Genomic DNA, 18,368 nt, shown 5'->3' with positions numbered 1-18,368 from the left:
TCAAGGGGTACACTCAGATATTTGGGTTTGATTATAGTGATACTTTCTCTTCCATGGCTAAAATAGAATCTATTCATCTTTTTTTTATCCATGGCTGTTGTTCGACATTGGCCTTTTTTTCAGTTGGATATCAAAAATGCTTTTTTCCATCGTGACCTTGAAGAGGAAGTTTATATGGAGCAACCATCTGGTTTTGTTGCTCAGAGAAAGACTAGTCTAGTCTGGTGTGTCGATTGCATCGGTCACTTTATGGTCTAAAACAATCTCCTCGAGCTTGGTTTGGAAAGCTCAACAAATTAATTCAAAAGTGAGGCATGATTCGTAGTGGAGCATATCACTCTATGTTTTATTAACATTCTGCTCCAAATCTATGTATTTATTTGGTGGTTTACGTTGATGATATCGTTATTATGGGCAATGATCAAGATAGTATCATCAGGTTGAAACAACACCTTTTTCACCATTTCCAGACTAAAGACCTCGACAGATTGAAGTATTTTTTAGGTATTGAAGTTGCTTAGTCCAGATCAGATATTGTTATTTCGCACACAAGTATGAATTAGACATTTTTGAGGAGGCAGGAATGATGGGATGTAAAATTACTGACACTCCTATGGATCCGAATACTAAACTCCCGCTAAGATAGGGGAAACCACTCAATGATCTTGGAAGATATAGGTGTCTAGTTGGTAAGTTGAATTATCTCACAGTGACCAGACTTGACATTTCCTATCCTGTGAGTATTGTAAGTCAGTTTATGGATTCTCCCTATGGCAGTCATCGGGATGCAATTGTTCGTATTGTATGATATATTAAGCCAGCTCTAGGTAAAGAACTTCTCTTTGAGGATTGAGTTCATAAGCAGAGCATTGGCTATACAAACGCTGATTGTGCAGGATCATCTTGTGATAGACATTCTACTTTCGGATATTGTGTTTTAGTATGGGGTAATTTGGTGTCCTGGAAGAGTAAGAAACTCGATCTAGTGCAGAAGCAGAATATCGAGCTATGATGGTAGCCACTTGTGAGCTAGTTTGGGTTAAACAATTATTGAGAGGGTTAAAATTTAGAGAAGTCAATGAAATGGAACTTGTGTGTGATAATCAGGCGACTTTTCATATCACATCAAACTCGGTATTTCATGAAAGGACTAAACACATTAAGATTAATTGTTATACTTTGTGAGAGAGAAGATACTTTTCAGAAATATTGTTACAAAATTTTTGAAATCGAGTGAGCAACTTGTAGGTATTTTCACAAAGTCCCTCACTGGTCCTCGTACTAATTACTTTTGAAACAATCCCGGTAAATATGACTTGTATACACCAATTTGAGGGGGACTATTAGAATATGAGTAGGAATCAGAATAGTATATGAAATCTTAGTTGAAAAAGGAGTCTAATGTAGTGTCTATAAATAGGGTCTCAATGTAATAATTTAAATAACAATTCAATAATACTCTTCTCTTATATTTCTGTCATGACCCAAAAACCAAGGGTCATGATGGCACTTGTCGCGGCAAGCCTTGACAAGTAAGCTATCACCCAAACTGATATAAAATGAGAAATCAATTTCAAAACCAAGGCAAGTCCCCTAAACGGAGTCGAGCCACATATATATAGGAAAGCGGAAATATAATCAAAGATACCAAACTAATCCTCAAACTTGGTGTCACAGTGTATGAACTAACTAATACAACTCAAGATCAAAATGCATAAGATATCCAAACAGGAACAACTTTGGCTCTGAATGCAAATAAAGACAGACTAAAAAGGAAAGACAGTAGTCAACTTCGGAGGCATGAAATCAACTGCTACATTGAAAAGCTCAATCTATTGCTCGAATCAACTAATGTGAGGCGCACTCGAACCTGGATCTACACCAAAAGGGCACATTAGGGATGAATATGGTCCACTTGTACTCGGTAGGTATGATAGGCCGACTGGGCAAAATAGAAAATAAAGCATACAAAATATACACTAAGGGCACATCACCTGTAATCAAAAAATGCCCCAAACAGTAGCCTACACCGTCTCCACTAACAGTTCTATAATATTCACATACTATAGCAATTACGAGAAAGTAACACAAGTATACAGATATCACACATACAAATACAAGAAGGAAAATACACATAGACAAGTATACATCAGGGGAGATAAAGCAACACAAATAAAGGTACAATGTAATAAAATGCAATGGGGATGATGATGATGATGTTTTGCAACATAGGACCCATTCGGGGTTCATCAATCCATATACAACTAATAGCAAATACCAATATCCATATCTCTTCTCCAGCACATCCTTTGGTAGAAGGTTTTTAAGATGTCATATTTTCTGTCAGAAAAAGCCAGTTTTTCCAGTATTTTCATGATGGTACCAATGTTTCATGAATGAATATGATATGAGGATGTAATGCTCACAATCAACCAGAATGAGAAATTTCATATCCAACCAATATGCCAATCAAGTTAGCCAAAATTCACTCATTTATCGAACCATCCATGAATCCAACATAATCCATATGCCAATAGAATGAAATACATTAAAAGTCACCATTGATACCTCATTAGATTTTTTCATCAAACAAAATTTACAAAATATTTCTACGTACATAAAGCCAATAAAATCATATAGGTCCCTACACGATCACACATAGCAAATAGTGTTCCAAAACCACCAAATAATATCAATATATAGGTCGTCACACGGGCACAACACAATAATATAGCCATTTTCATGATTAGTTCCCACGCTCTTAACATGATTTTGTATCAACATTAACTATCCAACCCAGTCTGAAGAAAGTTAAGTCATAACCTACCTCGAATGCCGAGGACCGATCTGCAGGTCTTTAATTCGAAGCCTTACTCCCACGAACAGTCTCAAAATCAACTAAGACATAAAATATAAAATTTATACGTCAAAAGAAAGCCAACGATACCCATATTTTCTATTTTCAAGTCGGGGTCAAAACAGACCCCTAAAATGAATTTTCAAATAAAAGGGTAAAGTCATAATTTTATTTTTGAAATATATTCCCCATAGTTATAGAAGTCTGTAACTGAAAACCCAAGTAAAAACGAGTTAAAAATGAAGTCTCAATTGAAGAAAAACCATGCTTAAGATTTACCGACAAAAATACCTCGAAATTCATTTTAAAATCAAGAATTGACGTTGTTTTAAAAATGAAATCAAAATAAAAGTGATAATTATAAGATTAGAAACTCACCCAAGTGAAAATGGAGTTCAAATTGGAGAATTACAATTTTTAGGCCTTAAGGGCCAAAATCCCCAATTTCTACCTTTTTTTTAATTCACGTTTGAACAAGAATTACATGATAAAATTTGGAGAAAATAGTTGAAATAGATGTTATGGATCTTACCCAAGCTTAAAAATGAAAGAAATTACTCAAAATCACGAAACCTTAAGCTTCAAGTCTCAAAAATGATTAAAAATGGCAAAGTATGGGTATATAAAGGACCCAGACATTGTATACACGATCATCGGGTTGCGTTAACGGTACGTGGCATGAGGATAGGTATCTCATATGCGAACTTATCGTCGCATACACGAGTCCCAATTTTATAATTTAAAAAGAGTTGCTTGGATTCCATGGATGAAAGGGATCCATGGATGAACATCTAACATACCTTAATTGATGGATTTCTTAAAGTTCTTAGTGAATTCTTGAGGATTGACCTTGAATTTGAAAGTTAGAGTTCTTGATTTGGAGAGAATGCCTTTTGATTTGGGAAAAATTAATTAAAGACTGGTTTTTAAAATGTTTTTAGGGCTTAAATATCACACCTGGGCAGATAAAATAATGGAGAAAAGATTGTTTTATCCCTGAATAAAATATTAATTTTTCATTGAATTTTTTCGAAATGGGCACCTGGCACGACGCGGTGCTATCTCGTCCTGTCACTGGAAACTGACAACTGTGAACTGGGCTGACGGCGTGATACGCCATTATCATAGTAAGCCTTTGGATGCTATTTTGGCCTGCCCCGAGACGCGCCATAATCGCGAAGGCCCACTAGAAATTGACAAATGGGAAATTGGCCTGCTTCGCGATGCGCCATGATTATGGAGTCTCACTGAAAATTGACAATTGTCATTTGGGATGCCTACGCGATGCGCTAAGGGTTAAAATGACGGTGTTTAACGACTGAAACTTAAAATCGCCATAACTTTTTATCCAGTTATTGGATTTAGGCGAATTTTATATCATTGGAAAGCTAATTCAATTTCCTACGCAATGGAAGGTTCTAAACTAGAAAAATAATGAGTGTTTCAAAAATTTTATATATGAATACTCATGTATTAGGACTTAGATTAAGCTAAGAAAATGCGGGGTATTACAATATCTCCCCCTTGGAATCATTCGTCCTCGAATGAGACTGGTTAAGCTGAGGGAAAATTCATGAACTAAGCTTACACACTGAACATGCATATCTAATGCCTAGAATGCATGACTGAACTGATTTATGAATGCACGACTGACATAAACATGACGTGCAACTTAAACTAAGCATGATAGAGAAAGATCTTAAGAAGATTTGGCACCTATACTGAATTTGGATTCGCGAAGAAAAAATGAGGGTACTTGGTCTGCATATCTGCCTCTGCTTCCAAAGTGGCTCCCTCAACGGACTAATTCTGACAAAGAACTTTGACTAGTGGAACTTCTTTGCTCCTTAGTCTACGAACTTTGTATTTGATTCTGCAAGGGTCTACTTTGAACGTGTATAACTTTTTATATATGTATAATTTTTAATCTCAAGACCGACCAAATGATATATAATTGAGTTAGATTTCCAATAATACCAATTCCGCCTTAATCCAATACCCGAGCAAAAAGTTATGTCCTTTTTTGTGAGAGACATTAAGGGCAAACAATAAGCCCGTGCCGCTGGGGTTATTCCCCCGGGATAAGGCAGGCGGCGCGGTGCATACTCCCTCGGACTAAGGGGGTGAATGGGGTCTATTCCTATACTGTTTCATCTTCTTAAGGGTGAAGGGGCACTTTGGTCCTTTCTCCTCAACCCCAAACTTCCAAGGCATGAATTATAACACCAAAAGGGCATTATTTGCCCATCTTCTTCAAAATTTCTCATGTAAAAATCCTCCCTTTTACCAAGAACAATAATTCAAGATTTTCCTCTCAAGAACATAAGGATTCAAGCTTCAATTTCAAGATTTCTTCAAGAATCCATCTAATTAAGGTATGTGGGTGTTCATCCATGGGTCCCTTTTACCCATGGAGCCCAAAAACCTTTTTTTCAACTAAAGTATGGATTTTTCTCTTATCATGGAGTTTTATATGTTCAAGATAGATCAAATTCATGTCTTTCCTTAGTAATTGAACTCAATTTCATGTTCACATATGATCCCATGAAAGATTAGGTTAATTCATGTTTTAAACTATAATTTTCCATGTCATGTTCAAGTGAAGTTCATGTTAAATCCCCATTTATGAATTTAGCCAGGTAATCATGTTGGTTTCCCATGTTTAACATATTCTCATGTTCAAGTTCATGATTCTCACATGTTTGGTGGAATGTTCATGTTTTGGGTCTGTGAACCATGATTCCCATACTACAATTTTAAGTGTTGATATCGTGCTTTATGATCATTCAGTGTTGGCAGGTTATGAACATGCGATACCTATGTGTTTTTACATATTTCCATTTTCAAGTAACAAGTCAGTCATAACCATGATTTTATCTCCATACTCAAATTATCGTTTTTATAACGAACCCACAAGTAATATTTCATGTCTCAGTTTACAAGTTCATGGTTACTTCAGATTATGCATGTATTATCAGTTTTCAGAACACCATGATTGAAAATTAATCTTCAGTGTATGCATTAGTTCATGATTTCAGTGTCAGTTCAACTGAGAGTATAATTTAGCACCGAGCAAACCTAGGGATAGGGATTACCCACCAATTAGGACTGAGTCCTTAGTAGCAGTCCCTAAGTTCCAGAACTACATAGATAACGTAGGATTATGAGATGTCACCCGCCAATTTAGTACTGACACTCTCTTAGAAGTTACCCGCCAGTCCAGGAATGACTCCCTAGTCCTTCGGACATCAGATTAGTGGATCCACACAGTCAAAGTTAGTACCCGTGGCACGATACCAACACCCTTCCAACTGGTGTTATAGGTTGGACCTGGTTAGCTTAGATTGGGTCATGTCGGTTACATGATACCTCCCACAGTTTCAGTCCAGTTACTCAGACTAAGTACAGTTAGTATTAAATGATCAATATTTAGATATCAGTTAATCAGTATACGAATATCAGTTAATTAGTATACAGATACCAGTTAATCAGTATTCAAAGGTCAGTTATTCAGTATTCAGTCACCAACTATTCATTGTTTGGATATCAGTTAGTCTATATTTATATATCAGCCACTCAGTATACAGATATTAGTAATCCCTTTACTTAGATTTCAATCATTCAGTCACACAGGCATCAGTTATTCAGTTAATCAGATCAGCTCAGTACATGTTATGTTTGGTTTTGTATGTTCATGCATTCATGATCATTATATTGCTATATTCAGATCCTAGAGTTATGTCAATTTCCATCACATAGTTTCAAAACCACAATTCATACATGATCCTTAGTGTAGTTTTACAACATTTTCATCTTTACATGAGATATGTATACAATATTTATGCTTTACCACTTCCTAACTTCAGTTCTAATTATTCTATAAAGGTAAAGATTTAAGAAACTAAGAAACTAAGTGTAGTGATTCACCAGCTTATCAGATTATATTTGTTATGCATGTTTTAAGATACTTCAGCTTTCAGTTGATTTCAACCCCTTGGTGAGTCTATTTGCACTTAGCATGCATATTTTAAGATTATGTATCTATTCAATTTTACTTGGTGCATTCGCCTTCACTTACTCAGTACATCCAAAAGTACTGATCCGCATATATGTCTATGTGTTACATTATCTCATAATGTAGATACCAGTTGTAGCCTACACATCATTATCAAACAGTTAGCAGTTTCTAGCCAGCAGGTGATGAGTTCTACTATTTCGAAGACTCTAGCTAGTTGTAGCTCATGTACTTTATTTTGATTATTCATTTGTATTGATTAGTTGGGTATAAGGACCATGAAACCAGGTCTAGGGATCGTAACCTTGACTATGGAGACCTCAAAACTAGAAAATTTGTCTAAACTATGCTAAGTACTAAATAAATGCATGTTCAAAGTCAGAGGTATTATCTTTCCCTTGGAATCTTCATTCTTGAATAATGGTCTTGGCTAGAAAACACATGAGTTCGAAAATTTACTATTTTATGTTGCAACTGTACTCACTAATATGGATGGAACTATACTAACAATAAGAGTTTGGTAATCAACAATTAAGAAATTAAAAAACATGAGTAATGAGTAGCATAGGCATTAAGAACTTAAATAAGGACATGGACTTAGCCTTTATTGGACTCTTTAGACATGAAAAAGGGAACTCTCTCCTAAATTTTGCCTTTCACTTAGATCACCATCCTAGAAATCACCTTCATGGGAGCTTTTATAACTTTCCTAGGTAAAATATTATAGGCATGATTCATGAGAGACATTTGAATTTGAGACAGTGCTATGACTAGAGTATCTAAGTCATTTGACCTGAGTATAAACGACACAGATTTTGACCTAAGTCGCACATGATCTGAAACTATATCAGATGAAATAGGAATACATTTGGCATGAAACAGTAACAAGGCTACTCTTGCTTTAACCAATACAATTGACAGCCTTTAACACTTCCCAATAATGTTCTCCTCTACACGCTACACTTCATCCTTTCTAACTTACAAATTCCCATGCACACAAATAACTACTAGAATATGAGTCTAACTACATGGTATTACTATGTTTAATCCTAACTTAGAGGTACAAAGTTTTATACATAAGGAGACCATGCTAGTATAAGCTACGTGATTCTATATTTTATTTCCCCTCGAGAACCTTCACCCCAAGAGTACTACTTCTTCTTACCACTCTAATAGACTAGTTTTAAGCTTTAATCCAAGAGTAACTGGCCCATCATGCCATTACCCACATGCTTATCAACATTGCATTCAAGCCTATCACTATAGCCATGTTATGGAGTTTCACACATAGAATCAGTAATTTTAAGAATTTTTACATGTGGCATATATCACTCACGTAACTGTCACACATAACAAATCCTTATCTCGATCTTCCTCCATACTTATAGCCTTATGTGAAAATAAGCACACCACAATCTTTAAATTAAGGGACATATACCTCTCATATGAACCATCACTCACTTGTTAACAATACCACTATCATGTCACAAGACAGGTCATTGAAGGAATAGAGCATGAGGATTAGGAATAAGAAAGATACTATTTAATCACAACTTGTATTTATTATAAATTGGACACTCAAATGGGGCTTGAAGAGTAACGCATAATATCAACCACCTAGAGTATGAATAAAGAGTTGTTCTAGGTTCCACACATAGGGTTTAGAGTAAAGAGATCATAAGCACAAATTGTTCAGGAGATCTTATTTGAGAATATACTTGACGTAACATAATTTCACTAGTCGTTATGATTATATCATGAGTTTATAGGGCTAAGCATAGTGTGGAAAATGTGTGCATATATCATGAGTTGGATAACATTCGATTGGTATTCATATAGTAAGAGTAGGACCCGCCAGTGAAGTTATTACTTTTCATACTAGGAATTGAAAATGGTCATGAATCTGTATGAAGTGCATGGACCTGAATCATGGTCATAACGTTGATATTCAAAACATGAGTAGAGTGTCATAATGACTGAAGTACAAGGGACATGCCAGAATAAGAATTAATTGATGCCTCATCATGACTTCTTTCTGCTGGAATTCATTACTATTTGTATCTTAAAATCTGACTTAGTTCTTTATCCTATCATCTTCCCCTTAGTTCAAAGGTTGACATTCTAAGTCTGTGAACCTATAATCTAAACTAAGCTATAATCACTTTACTCTACGTTGTCGAGGTATCATTATACACATGAATGCTAAACTCTCCCTGATAGACTATCTTTGTAGTTACTAAACCCTTGCTAGGACTTCTTTCTGAAGTACTTCTCTTAAATTCCTATTGTTGTAAGTTATCAACTTAAGCTCTTCCACACACCAATCATGTTAGGTAAATTTCCTAAAACTACCATTATCATCTGCAAACTCTCATTATTTCCACCTTGATGACCACCCATAGTTGAAACTTGTGTCTAGTACTAAACATGGAGAAAAAACACAATATCTCACATACTTGATTGACTACGGCTACGAGAAAACAATCAAGGCACACTAGTCCACTGAAAACTTAAGACAAAAATAATCCACCTAACCATACCTCCATCTAATTTCAAGCTACAAGCACATTCTTTTTTTATAACATTACAACTCTTCCCTACTACCTTATTATACATCCTTTTCCTAAAGTGGGTTCATAACCTTACAAAAATCATGGGTACTCTCTTCAAATCATAAGGTACCTTTTTAGTCGATCAATTTCTGAACCACTCCATCATTCCGTTCACAACCTAGACTTGCTCTTGACTAATGCAATGTCATACTCTTAAGTCATCTTAACCAAAAACTCTTTCTTTATATACTACTATGAAATCTACAACACTCATTTCACCTTAGTCCACACCTAAGGGCATATCACCTCATTACTAAATAGATACATGACTCTGGATACTTACTTCAGTCAATCACTATCCCCACTCCTTTCGCTACTATAGTTCTAAGTTCATATTTCTAGCTCTATCTTTATTCTACAACTTACAGCTCATAACATCCCAAATCACAATACTTTTCGGGTGGCAATACTATCGAAACACTCGGATACATACTTCCCCCTAAAGGTGTCATCTGCAATAAGGTTTAGAGAAGGATCTGTATATGCATCTTACTCTGGCACAACCATATAATTCACATAGATAAGGGTACGTTCTCTTGAATTAATAGGCTTGAGCGCATTAATGGGCTTCTCTCAAGCCCTTGTGCACACTCTAAACTTTTTAAGGGCTTTATTTGTGAGAACCACATTGATAGGAATCTAAACATTTCTACTTCTACCGCCTCGAAGATGAGGCATAGTCAGAGGAATTAGAGCAGCACATAAACCTGCATATGCTTCTCAGGGAACAACTTTAGTGCACGATGTAGAATATCAAAGAATGAAAAACATCTCCTAAATGTCATGTAGCCTCTTGATTATTATAAGTATGGTGCACAACACACTCATAAGTAAGACTCTGTTGGACACGACTTTATAGAGACTCTGTTGGACACGACTTTATAGACTATCTAGGACACTTGCTCTGATATCAATTTTGTTACGACTCGAGTCTACACCCTGAACATAACCAACACTCGAAACTACAAGTGGCCCAAGCAAACCACTTGGTCTAGCATAAAATATGAGACATGTACTGAAAGATAATGTGAAAGCTAAAACATGGTCTGAAGTTTTGTAAAATAGCAAAATAAAATAAACTTCATTAATTGAGACAATATTTGAAAACTGAATAGAACCATTTGACTAAGTGTCTATCTATAAAGCCTCGAGTTTCCTGGGACAATGCCTAGCTACCAAGGTACCACTATTTAAACTGAAGACTCTTTGTTAAACTGAAACTGAACTAAAATTAATGGTCCCTTGAATGATAGGAGGATTCACCAGCTGTAGGAGGTAGGAGCTACTGAAACATCTAGCAGCGAGCCTGAGTCTAAACACCTGAATCTACATCATCATAAAAGGTAGCACGAGAGGAGTTGTCAATACAATTGAAAGAGCTGGTAAGCAAGATAAAACTTAATGGACTAGAAACATAATACGTGAAAGAAATTGAACAACTGAGTTATAACAAAGATATAAATGGTAACTAAATGACAAGAGTCAAAACGAAAACATGTGAATGAGATGATCTTTTCAAACATTTCAATAAAATTTTATGGCATAAATAACTGTTTTTTCGAAAAGCTGAAACATGTACTAAAACTAATCTAACTGAAACATAGTAACTAACTAACTGAAACTCAGTAGTTCGGTGACTTTGTTTATGCTTAAAAAGAATTCACAGTTGCAGTATAGCACCAATTATGCTTGTACCGTATTTGGTTGGTCGGTGGGTGAGAAAATTGTGTTAGTAGTAGCTTTTATTAAAATCGTGTAACGATTTTGGAATATGTATCATATAGTTCATTATAAAATGAGAATTTTATGTCATACTTATGAATATTTTAAATAGTTTTAAAACTTACGGATAAAAATTATATTTCATATTTAAAAAAAGAAAAAAGTGAAACATGTCTCCCAAAAACTACGACCAAACACATGTTAAACTTCTTCCAAAACTGACTAGCTAAAAATATTTAGAAATCTATGACAGAAAAAAATTCTTAGTAGTAGCTTTTATTAAAATATCATACTTATAATGATTTTGGAATATGTCATATAGTTGATTATAAAATGACAACTTTATGTCATACTTGTAGGTATCTTAAATAGTTTTAAAACTTACAGATAAAACTATATTTCATATTTTTTAAAGAACAAGTGAAACACGTATCCCAAAAACTAAAAAACATGTTAAAACTTCTTCCAAAACTAACTAGCCAAAAATATTAAGAAATCTATGACAACGCTATATTTTTTAAAGAACAAGTGAAACACGTATCCCAAAAACTAAAAAACATGTTAAAACTTCTTCCAAAACTAACTAGCCAAAAATATTAAGAAATCTACGACAACGCTAGCTAAGTAAAGTTTTCAAGTAGTTCTTACAAAATATTGGGAATGCACCGTATCGCCCATACCAGGTCGCGGCAGTGGAATCGTCTCAAGTTCTTGCGGCTCAGGTGGTAGAAATTGGCCATTACTCACACTTGCAGTACCACAAAGGTCGGATTGGCAAGAACAAAAAGAAAACCGTGAGTTTTTGCTACTGAAATTAAGGATTTAGTTAAAAGTTCAAATTATATACATTCAATTTTGAATTGCAACCCTGTTCGCTCATTAACCAGGAAAAACAACTCATGCAAGCAAACAATTAACAGAACACAGAGAGATGGACACAACATCGAATGCTTGAAAATCCTTGCGATGGTCGACGAAGAGTTTTATCAATTCTTTCCCAAAAACTGGCTTCCTATTCTCGTGTTTTCTATGTTTCCTACAGTCAACTAGTACGTTCTTTCTTTTGATGATCATGACGTCCCCCTTCAGCTTGTTGTCCAACTATCCTTTCTTTTATCTCTAAGTATATATATAAAAGAAGTCATGTCAGGGAAAGGCACCTGATTCTTCTATGCTTCATATTTAAGTATATAATATAAGGAGGAAATCGGAGTTCCTTCAGTTGGCACAGAAACGCAACAAGTGTTCATTTTATTTATTGATGTCAAATTTACAACCTAGATCCATATCTAATCATATTCGTCATATATGAATACCTACTAGGTTGAAATGTCAATCGTTGGCAACCAAAGCATCCATGTTGGAACCATTCCCAATTCTTCTAATCAACAGTCTCTTCTGGGAAGGAAGGTCCTTAGCCTGATGTGAGTCATCAACATCAACGATAATCATGTCTTCCTCCGTGAAATCTCCTCTTAGAACTCCCATTGCTACTTCGTTCTCAACCATCTGCTGAATCACTCGCTTAACAGGCCGAGCTCCATAGTTAGGGTCAAACCCCATATTCGCCAACAGACTAATCACTTCCTGCGTGTAATGAAGATCAATTTTCTTCTGTTTGAGTCTATCTTTTACCCTTCTCATCTGCAACATCAAAAACAACCTTGTCGTTAAGTTCTAAGAAGATGATGATGCAAATACGTATTTCTACTCAACAAATATTCAGTTAACACTATTGTCAGGTAGCGTCATTAACTTTCATTCCCGCCAATGTAATGCTATGGCTACTGGATTGATGCTGGTGAAATAGACAAGTCACCAAACAGTTCACCCAAATAAAGAAATATCATGCAGAAAAGATACCAGTCTTTGAGAAAATATCATACAGAAAAGATACCAGTGTCTTTGAGCAATCTTTAGCACCAGCTGAAACGATATCTTTAAAATCACACTGTTACAAAACTACCACAAGAGCATACACTAGATAGGATGTGCCGTAGCGTCAATTCAGTTCTTAAGCAAATGAGATATACTTTAAGTGTAATGTTGAGTGCTAATGTGCACTAAGAAAAGTTTTGGCTCTCACTGAACAACTGAAATTAATAGATTACTCCACCACGGATAACTGCATGTAGCTTATAAAGTTCTTAAATTGAACTAATCATACCGCAGATAACACTGCAGGAAATCAAAAATACAGAACAAAAATATACGTATGAAGTAAGAAGGATCAGGATTCAACAGATCTGTATTACCTGGAGTTCAACAATTCTGCTAACTTGTTTAAGGTCCAGAGGCTGGAAAACAATGTATTCATCAATCCGATTCATGAACTCGGGCCGGAAAGTCTGTCTTGCCAATTCAATAACCTGCTTTTTCATCAAATCATAAACGGCCTCCTGGTTATCTTGAGTGTTCCGCAGAGTCTCAAGAATGTAATGCGATCCAATGTTTGATGTCATTATTACAACAGTGTTTGTGAAACTAACAGTCCTCCCTTGAGAATCAGTTAGTCTTCCATCGTCCAACAATTGTAAGAGAATGTTAAAAACATCATGATGTGCTTTCTCAATTTCATCAAAGAGGATCACAGAGTAAGGCCTCCGACGGACCACTTCAGTGAGTTGCCCACCCTCTTCATATCCAACATAACCAGGTGGTGCACCAACCAACCGTGAGACTGCATGTTTTTCCATGTATTCACTCATGTCAATACGCACCAGGGCATTTTCAGTATAGAAAAGGTAAGCAGCAAGAGCCTTTCCAAGTTCAGTTTTGCCAACTCCAGTGGGGCCCATGAACATGAAGCTTGCAATGGGCCGATTTGGATCGGATAGGCCTGCTCGGGATCGCCTGATTGCATCAGCAACAGATTTTACTGCCATATCCTGACCAACAACTCTTTTGTGAAGTTCATTTTCTAAAAAGACAAGCTTGTCTCTCTCAGACTGCTGAAGATTTGATAATGGTATACCCGTCCACTTGCTAACAATTTCAGCAATATCAAGATCTGTTACTTCTTCGCGAAGCAATGAACTCCCAGACTTCCGGTAGTCAGCCAGGTTATTCTCTGCTTCTTCTAGCTGGCGTTGAAGGGAGATTAGGGTCCCATACTTGAGTTCAGCAGCACGATTCAAGTCATAGTCACGTTCAGCAGCTTCCATCTCTAAGTTCACCCTATCAATCTACTCTATGAAAATAATTAGTTAGTAATCATGAGAATACAAGGAAAAACTCAACTTGAATTGATTTCAGTATCAGAACCAGCAATTCACCTCCTCCTTTATAGAACGTATGCGTGTCATCAGAGCTTTCTCGCGTTCCCACTGTTCATTTAACTCTCTCTGCTTTTGCTTAAGGGACTTCAAATCACTTTCTAGCTTGTTCAGTCTTTCTTTAGACGCTTTATCCGTGTCATTTTTCAGAGAAAGTTTCTCCATTTCCAACTTCATCACAGTCCTATCTATCTCATCCAATTCAGTTGGCTTTGAAGTAATTTCCATCTTTAGTTTTGCAGCAGCTTCATCAACAAGGTCAATTGCTGAAAAGTAAGAATAGAATAGAGAGTGAGAAACCCTAAAGAAAAGTCTATAAACATTCTACAAGAGCTTTCTCTTGATCCATCAACCCACTCTGCAATAAAACATTTGGAGGAGACAAAAATAAGCAGCTTCTACCCAGTAACTTGATCTATAATCAATTCCTCTAAAGAAACTCCAACAAACATGTGAGAAATAAAACAAGATTGGTAGAAAGTGTGAGAAATATTGGAGAAAATATTATTGGATTATTGTATCTAAATTATTAGATAATGACTCTATTTATAGACACTACATTACAATCCTCTTCCAAGTAGGATTTTGTATACTATTCCTATTCCTATTCCTATTCCTATTCCTATTCCTATTCCTATTCCTATTCCTACTCACATTTTAACACTCCCCTCAAGCTGGTGCATACAAGTCATATGTACCTAGCTTGTTACAAATATAATTAATACAAGAACTAGTGAGGGACTTGGCGAAGATATTTGCAAGTTGATCACTAGACTTCACAAATGTTGTAACAATATCACAAATGTTGTAACAATATCTCCTGAGAGTATCTTTTTCTGACAAAGTAACAATCAATCTCTATATGCTTAGTCCTCTCATGGAACACTAGATTAGATGCAATATGAAGGGTTGCTTGATTATCACATACAAGTTCATCTTACCAGTTTTTTCAAATTTTAAGTTCTACCAGCAATTGTTTGATCCAAACTAGCTCACAAGTTATTGCAGTCATTGCTCGATATTCTGATCCGCACTAGATCAAGCAACCACACTCTGTTTCTTACACTTCCAGGACATCAAATTACATCCTACTAAAACACAACATCCGAATGTAGAACGTCTATCAGAGGGTGATCCTGCCCAATCAGCATCTGTATATCTAATGATATGTGAATGGCCTCAATCCTCGAAGAGTAGTCCTTTACCTTAAGATGACTTTATATATCGAAAAATACGAACAACTGCCTCTCAATGACTATCACAGCGGCAAGTCATAAATTGACTTAAAACGCTCACACGAAAAGACGTGTCAGGTCTAGTCACTGTGAGTTAATTCAACTTTCCCGCCAACCGCCTATACCTTCCAGGATCACTGAGGGACTCCCCCTGCCTGATAGAAGTTTAGCATTTGGATCCATAGGAGTGACAATGGGGCTATATCCCATCATTCATGTCTCCTCAAGAATGTCTAAGGCATACTTGCGTTGAGAAATAACAGTACCTGATCTGGACCAGCAATCTCAATATCTAGAAAGTATTTCAGCCTACCGAAGTCTTTAGTCTGAAAATGCTGAAAGAGATTTTGCTTCAAATTAGTGATATCATCTTGATCATTGCCAGTGAAAAAGACATTGTCAACATAAACGACTAAATAAATACAAAGATTTGGTTCAGAATGGCTATTTCTATAAAATACTGAATGGTCAGCTTTACTACGAATCATGCCAAACTCCTAAATTACTGTGCTGAACTTTTCAAACTAGGTTTGAAGGGGTTGTTTCAAACCATAGAGTGACTTGTGCAATCGACATACAAGGCTACTAGACTTCCCTAAGCAACAAAACTGGATAGTTGCTCCATATAGACTTCTTCCTCAACATCACCATGCAGAAAAGCATTCTTAATGTCTAACTGATAAAGAGGCCAATGACGAACGGCAACCATAGAAAAAGTTGGACAAATGCTATTTTAGCCACAAGAGAGAGAGTGTCACTATAATCAAGCTCAAATATCTGTGTATATCCTTTGACAACAAGGCAAGCCTTAAGCCGATCAACCTGACCATCTGGACCAATTTTGATAGCTTAAACCCAACGGCAACCAACAGTAGATTTACTTGCAAGAAGGGAAACAAGCTCCCAAGTACCACTCTTGTGTAAAGCAGACATCTCATTAATCATAGTCTGTTTTCATGAATGGGAAAGTGTTTCACCTGTAGTCTTAGAGATGAAAATAGAGGAAAAAGATGATACAAAAGCATAATGGGGTGATGATAGACAATGATAACTCAAGAAAGTATAATATGTGTTAGCATTATGAGTGGATCTTATACCTTTTTGAAGTCCAACTGATTGGCTAGGAAGAGGCAAGTCCGCAATAGGGGAAGCTTCAGGAGCATGACATGAATCATATGGAACTAATGACGGGTGCAGGCGGCGATGATAAGTCAAAAATGGTTGTACTGCAACTAGAGATGTAGAAGTAATTGTAAATTCTTCAAAGGTTGGTGTGGGTAAGACTAGAATTATGGGTAAGACCTTAGAGATATCAAGATGATCTTATGATGTTGAGATTCAAAGAATATGACATCGGCGAACATAAAATAGCGACCCAGATCAGGAGAATAGCATCGACACCCTTTTGAATTTGAGAGTAACCAAGAAAGACACATGTAAGAGCACGAGGGGCTAATTTATCTTTTTCTGGGTCTAAATTATGAACAAAACATGTGCTCCCAAAAACACGAGAGGGGATAGAGTAGAGATATGACTGAGGAAATAGTATTGAATGGGGAACCTGATTCTAAAACGAAGATATGGCATTCTATTAATGAGATAGCAAGATGCGAGGAATGCATCGACCCAAAAACGCAGACATGGGATTCAATGAGAAGAGCGCGAACAGTCTCAATGAGATGCTTATTTTTTCTTTCTGCTATACCATTTTGCTAAGGGGTGTATAGACATGATGTCTCGAGAATAATTCCTTGGTGAGTCAAACTCCTAAAATTAGGAGAAGTATGCTAAGACATTATCACTACGAAAAGTACGAATAGAGACACCAAATTGATTTTTGTATTTCAGCCCAAAAACTTTTGAATATAGAAAATAACTCAGAACGATCTTTCATTAGGAAAACCCAAGTGCATCGTGAGAAATAATCAATAAAACTAACAAAGTAACGAAATCCTAAGGGTGAACTGACTCTACTAGGACCCCAATTATCAGAACGAACTAATGAGAAAATAGACTCTGAATGACTCTCAATGCTACATGAAAATGTAGCACGAGTGTGTTTCCTAAGTTGACGTCTCACAATCTAATGTGGATAAACTAGACAAACTAGGCACCATCTTCTATAGCTTGAATAGACTCGGATGTCCAAATCGTTTGTGAATAAGGTATGAAGGGTCTGTAGCGGAGCATGATGTGAAGCAATTTGAAGAGGTAAGATCGTAAAGGCCTTGTGATTCATGTCCTGTGACAATTGTCTGTCCCGTACTAAGGTCCGGCATTAGAAAATAATCATTAAAAAAAAAGTTATATTACAATTAAGGGAATGTGTGAGACGACTAAGAGATGCAATATCATACAAAAGTGACTTGTTACTAAAAATATGATCAGAAGCACCGAAGTCCACAACTCATGATCCAATGGTAGGAGATTGTGTCACTGAAACTATTGGTAGAGATGTATGCTTACTTGCCCAATACTAAAGATACTCATGATATTCCTTGTCAGATAAATACACCCATTGATCACCTGTGGTGTTAGACTAAGCAACATGAGCATTTTTAGGTGGTCGGTCGTGCAAAGAATAACATATTTCAAGAGTATGTCTAAGCCTATTACAATAACTATACTTAGGTCGAGAATAACAAACATCAC

General features: G+C 36.2%; 1 protein-coding gene across 5 annotated transcripts in view; it reads right to left on the bottom strand.

Moving 5' to 3' along the window:
• Positions 1 to 10,536: 10,536 nt before the first annotated feature.
• LOC107873316 (chaperone protein ClpB4, mitochondrial) overlaps positions 10,537 to 18,368 on the bottom strand; it is a 38,298-nt gene continuing 30,466 nt past the window's right edge. The window contains exons 8-12 of one of the 5 annotated variants that reach the window (XR_001675252.2): positions 14,482 to 14,747; positions 13,462 to 14,391; positions 12,523 to 12,850; positions 11,855 to 11,954; positions 10,537 to 10,810 (exon numbers count right to left, since the gene is read on the bottom strand). Coding sequence is in view for 1 of the 5 variants with exons in the window: in XM_016720121.2 (XP_016575607.1) it covers positions 12,539 to 12,850; positions 13,462 to 14,391; positions 14,482 to 14,747 (1,508 nt within the window). In the remaining 4 variants the exon portion in view is untranslated. Of the gene's footprint in view, positions 10,811 to 11,854; positions 11,955 to 12,428; positions 12,851 to 13,461; positions 14,392 to 14,481; positions 14,748 to 18,368 lie in introns of those variants that run through there. The other 4 variants (XR_001675253.2, XR_001675251.2, XR_007057084.1 and 1 more) reach the window with 4 other exon arrangements.

Source organism: Capsicum annuum, chromosome 6 (genome assembly GCF_002878395.1).
Source record: "Capsicum annuum cultivar UCD-10X-F1 chromosome 6, UCD10Xv1.1, whole genome shotgun sequence".
NCBI classification, from domain to species: Eukaryota; Viridiplantae; Streptophyta; class Magnoliopsida; order Solanales; family Solanaceae; genus Capsicum; species Capsicum annuum.
The sequence above is the reverse complement of the archived record's forward strand: the minus strand, read 5'-3'. Positions and strand labels throughout refer to the sequence as shown.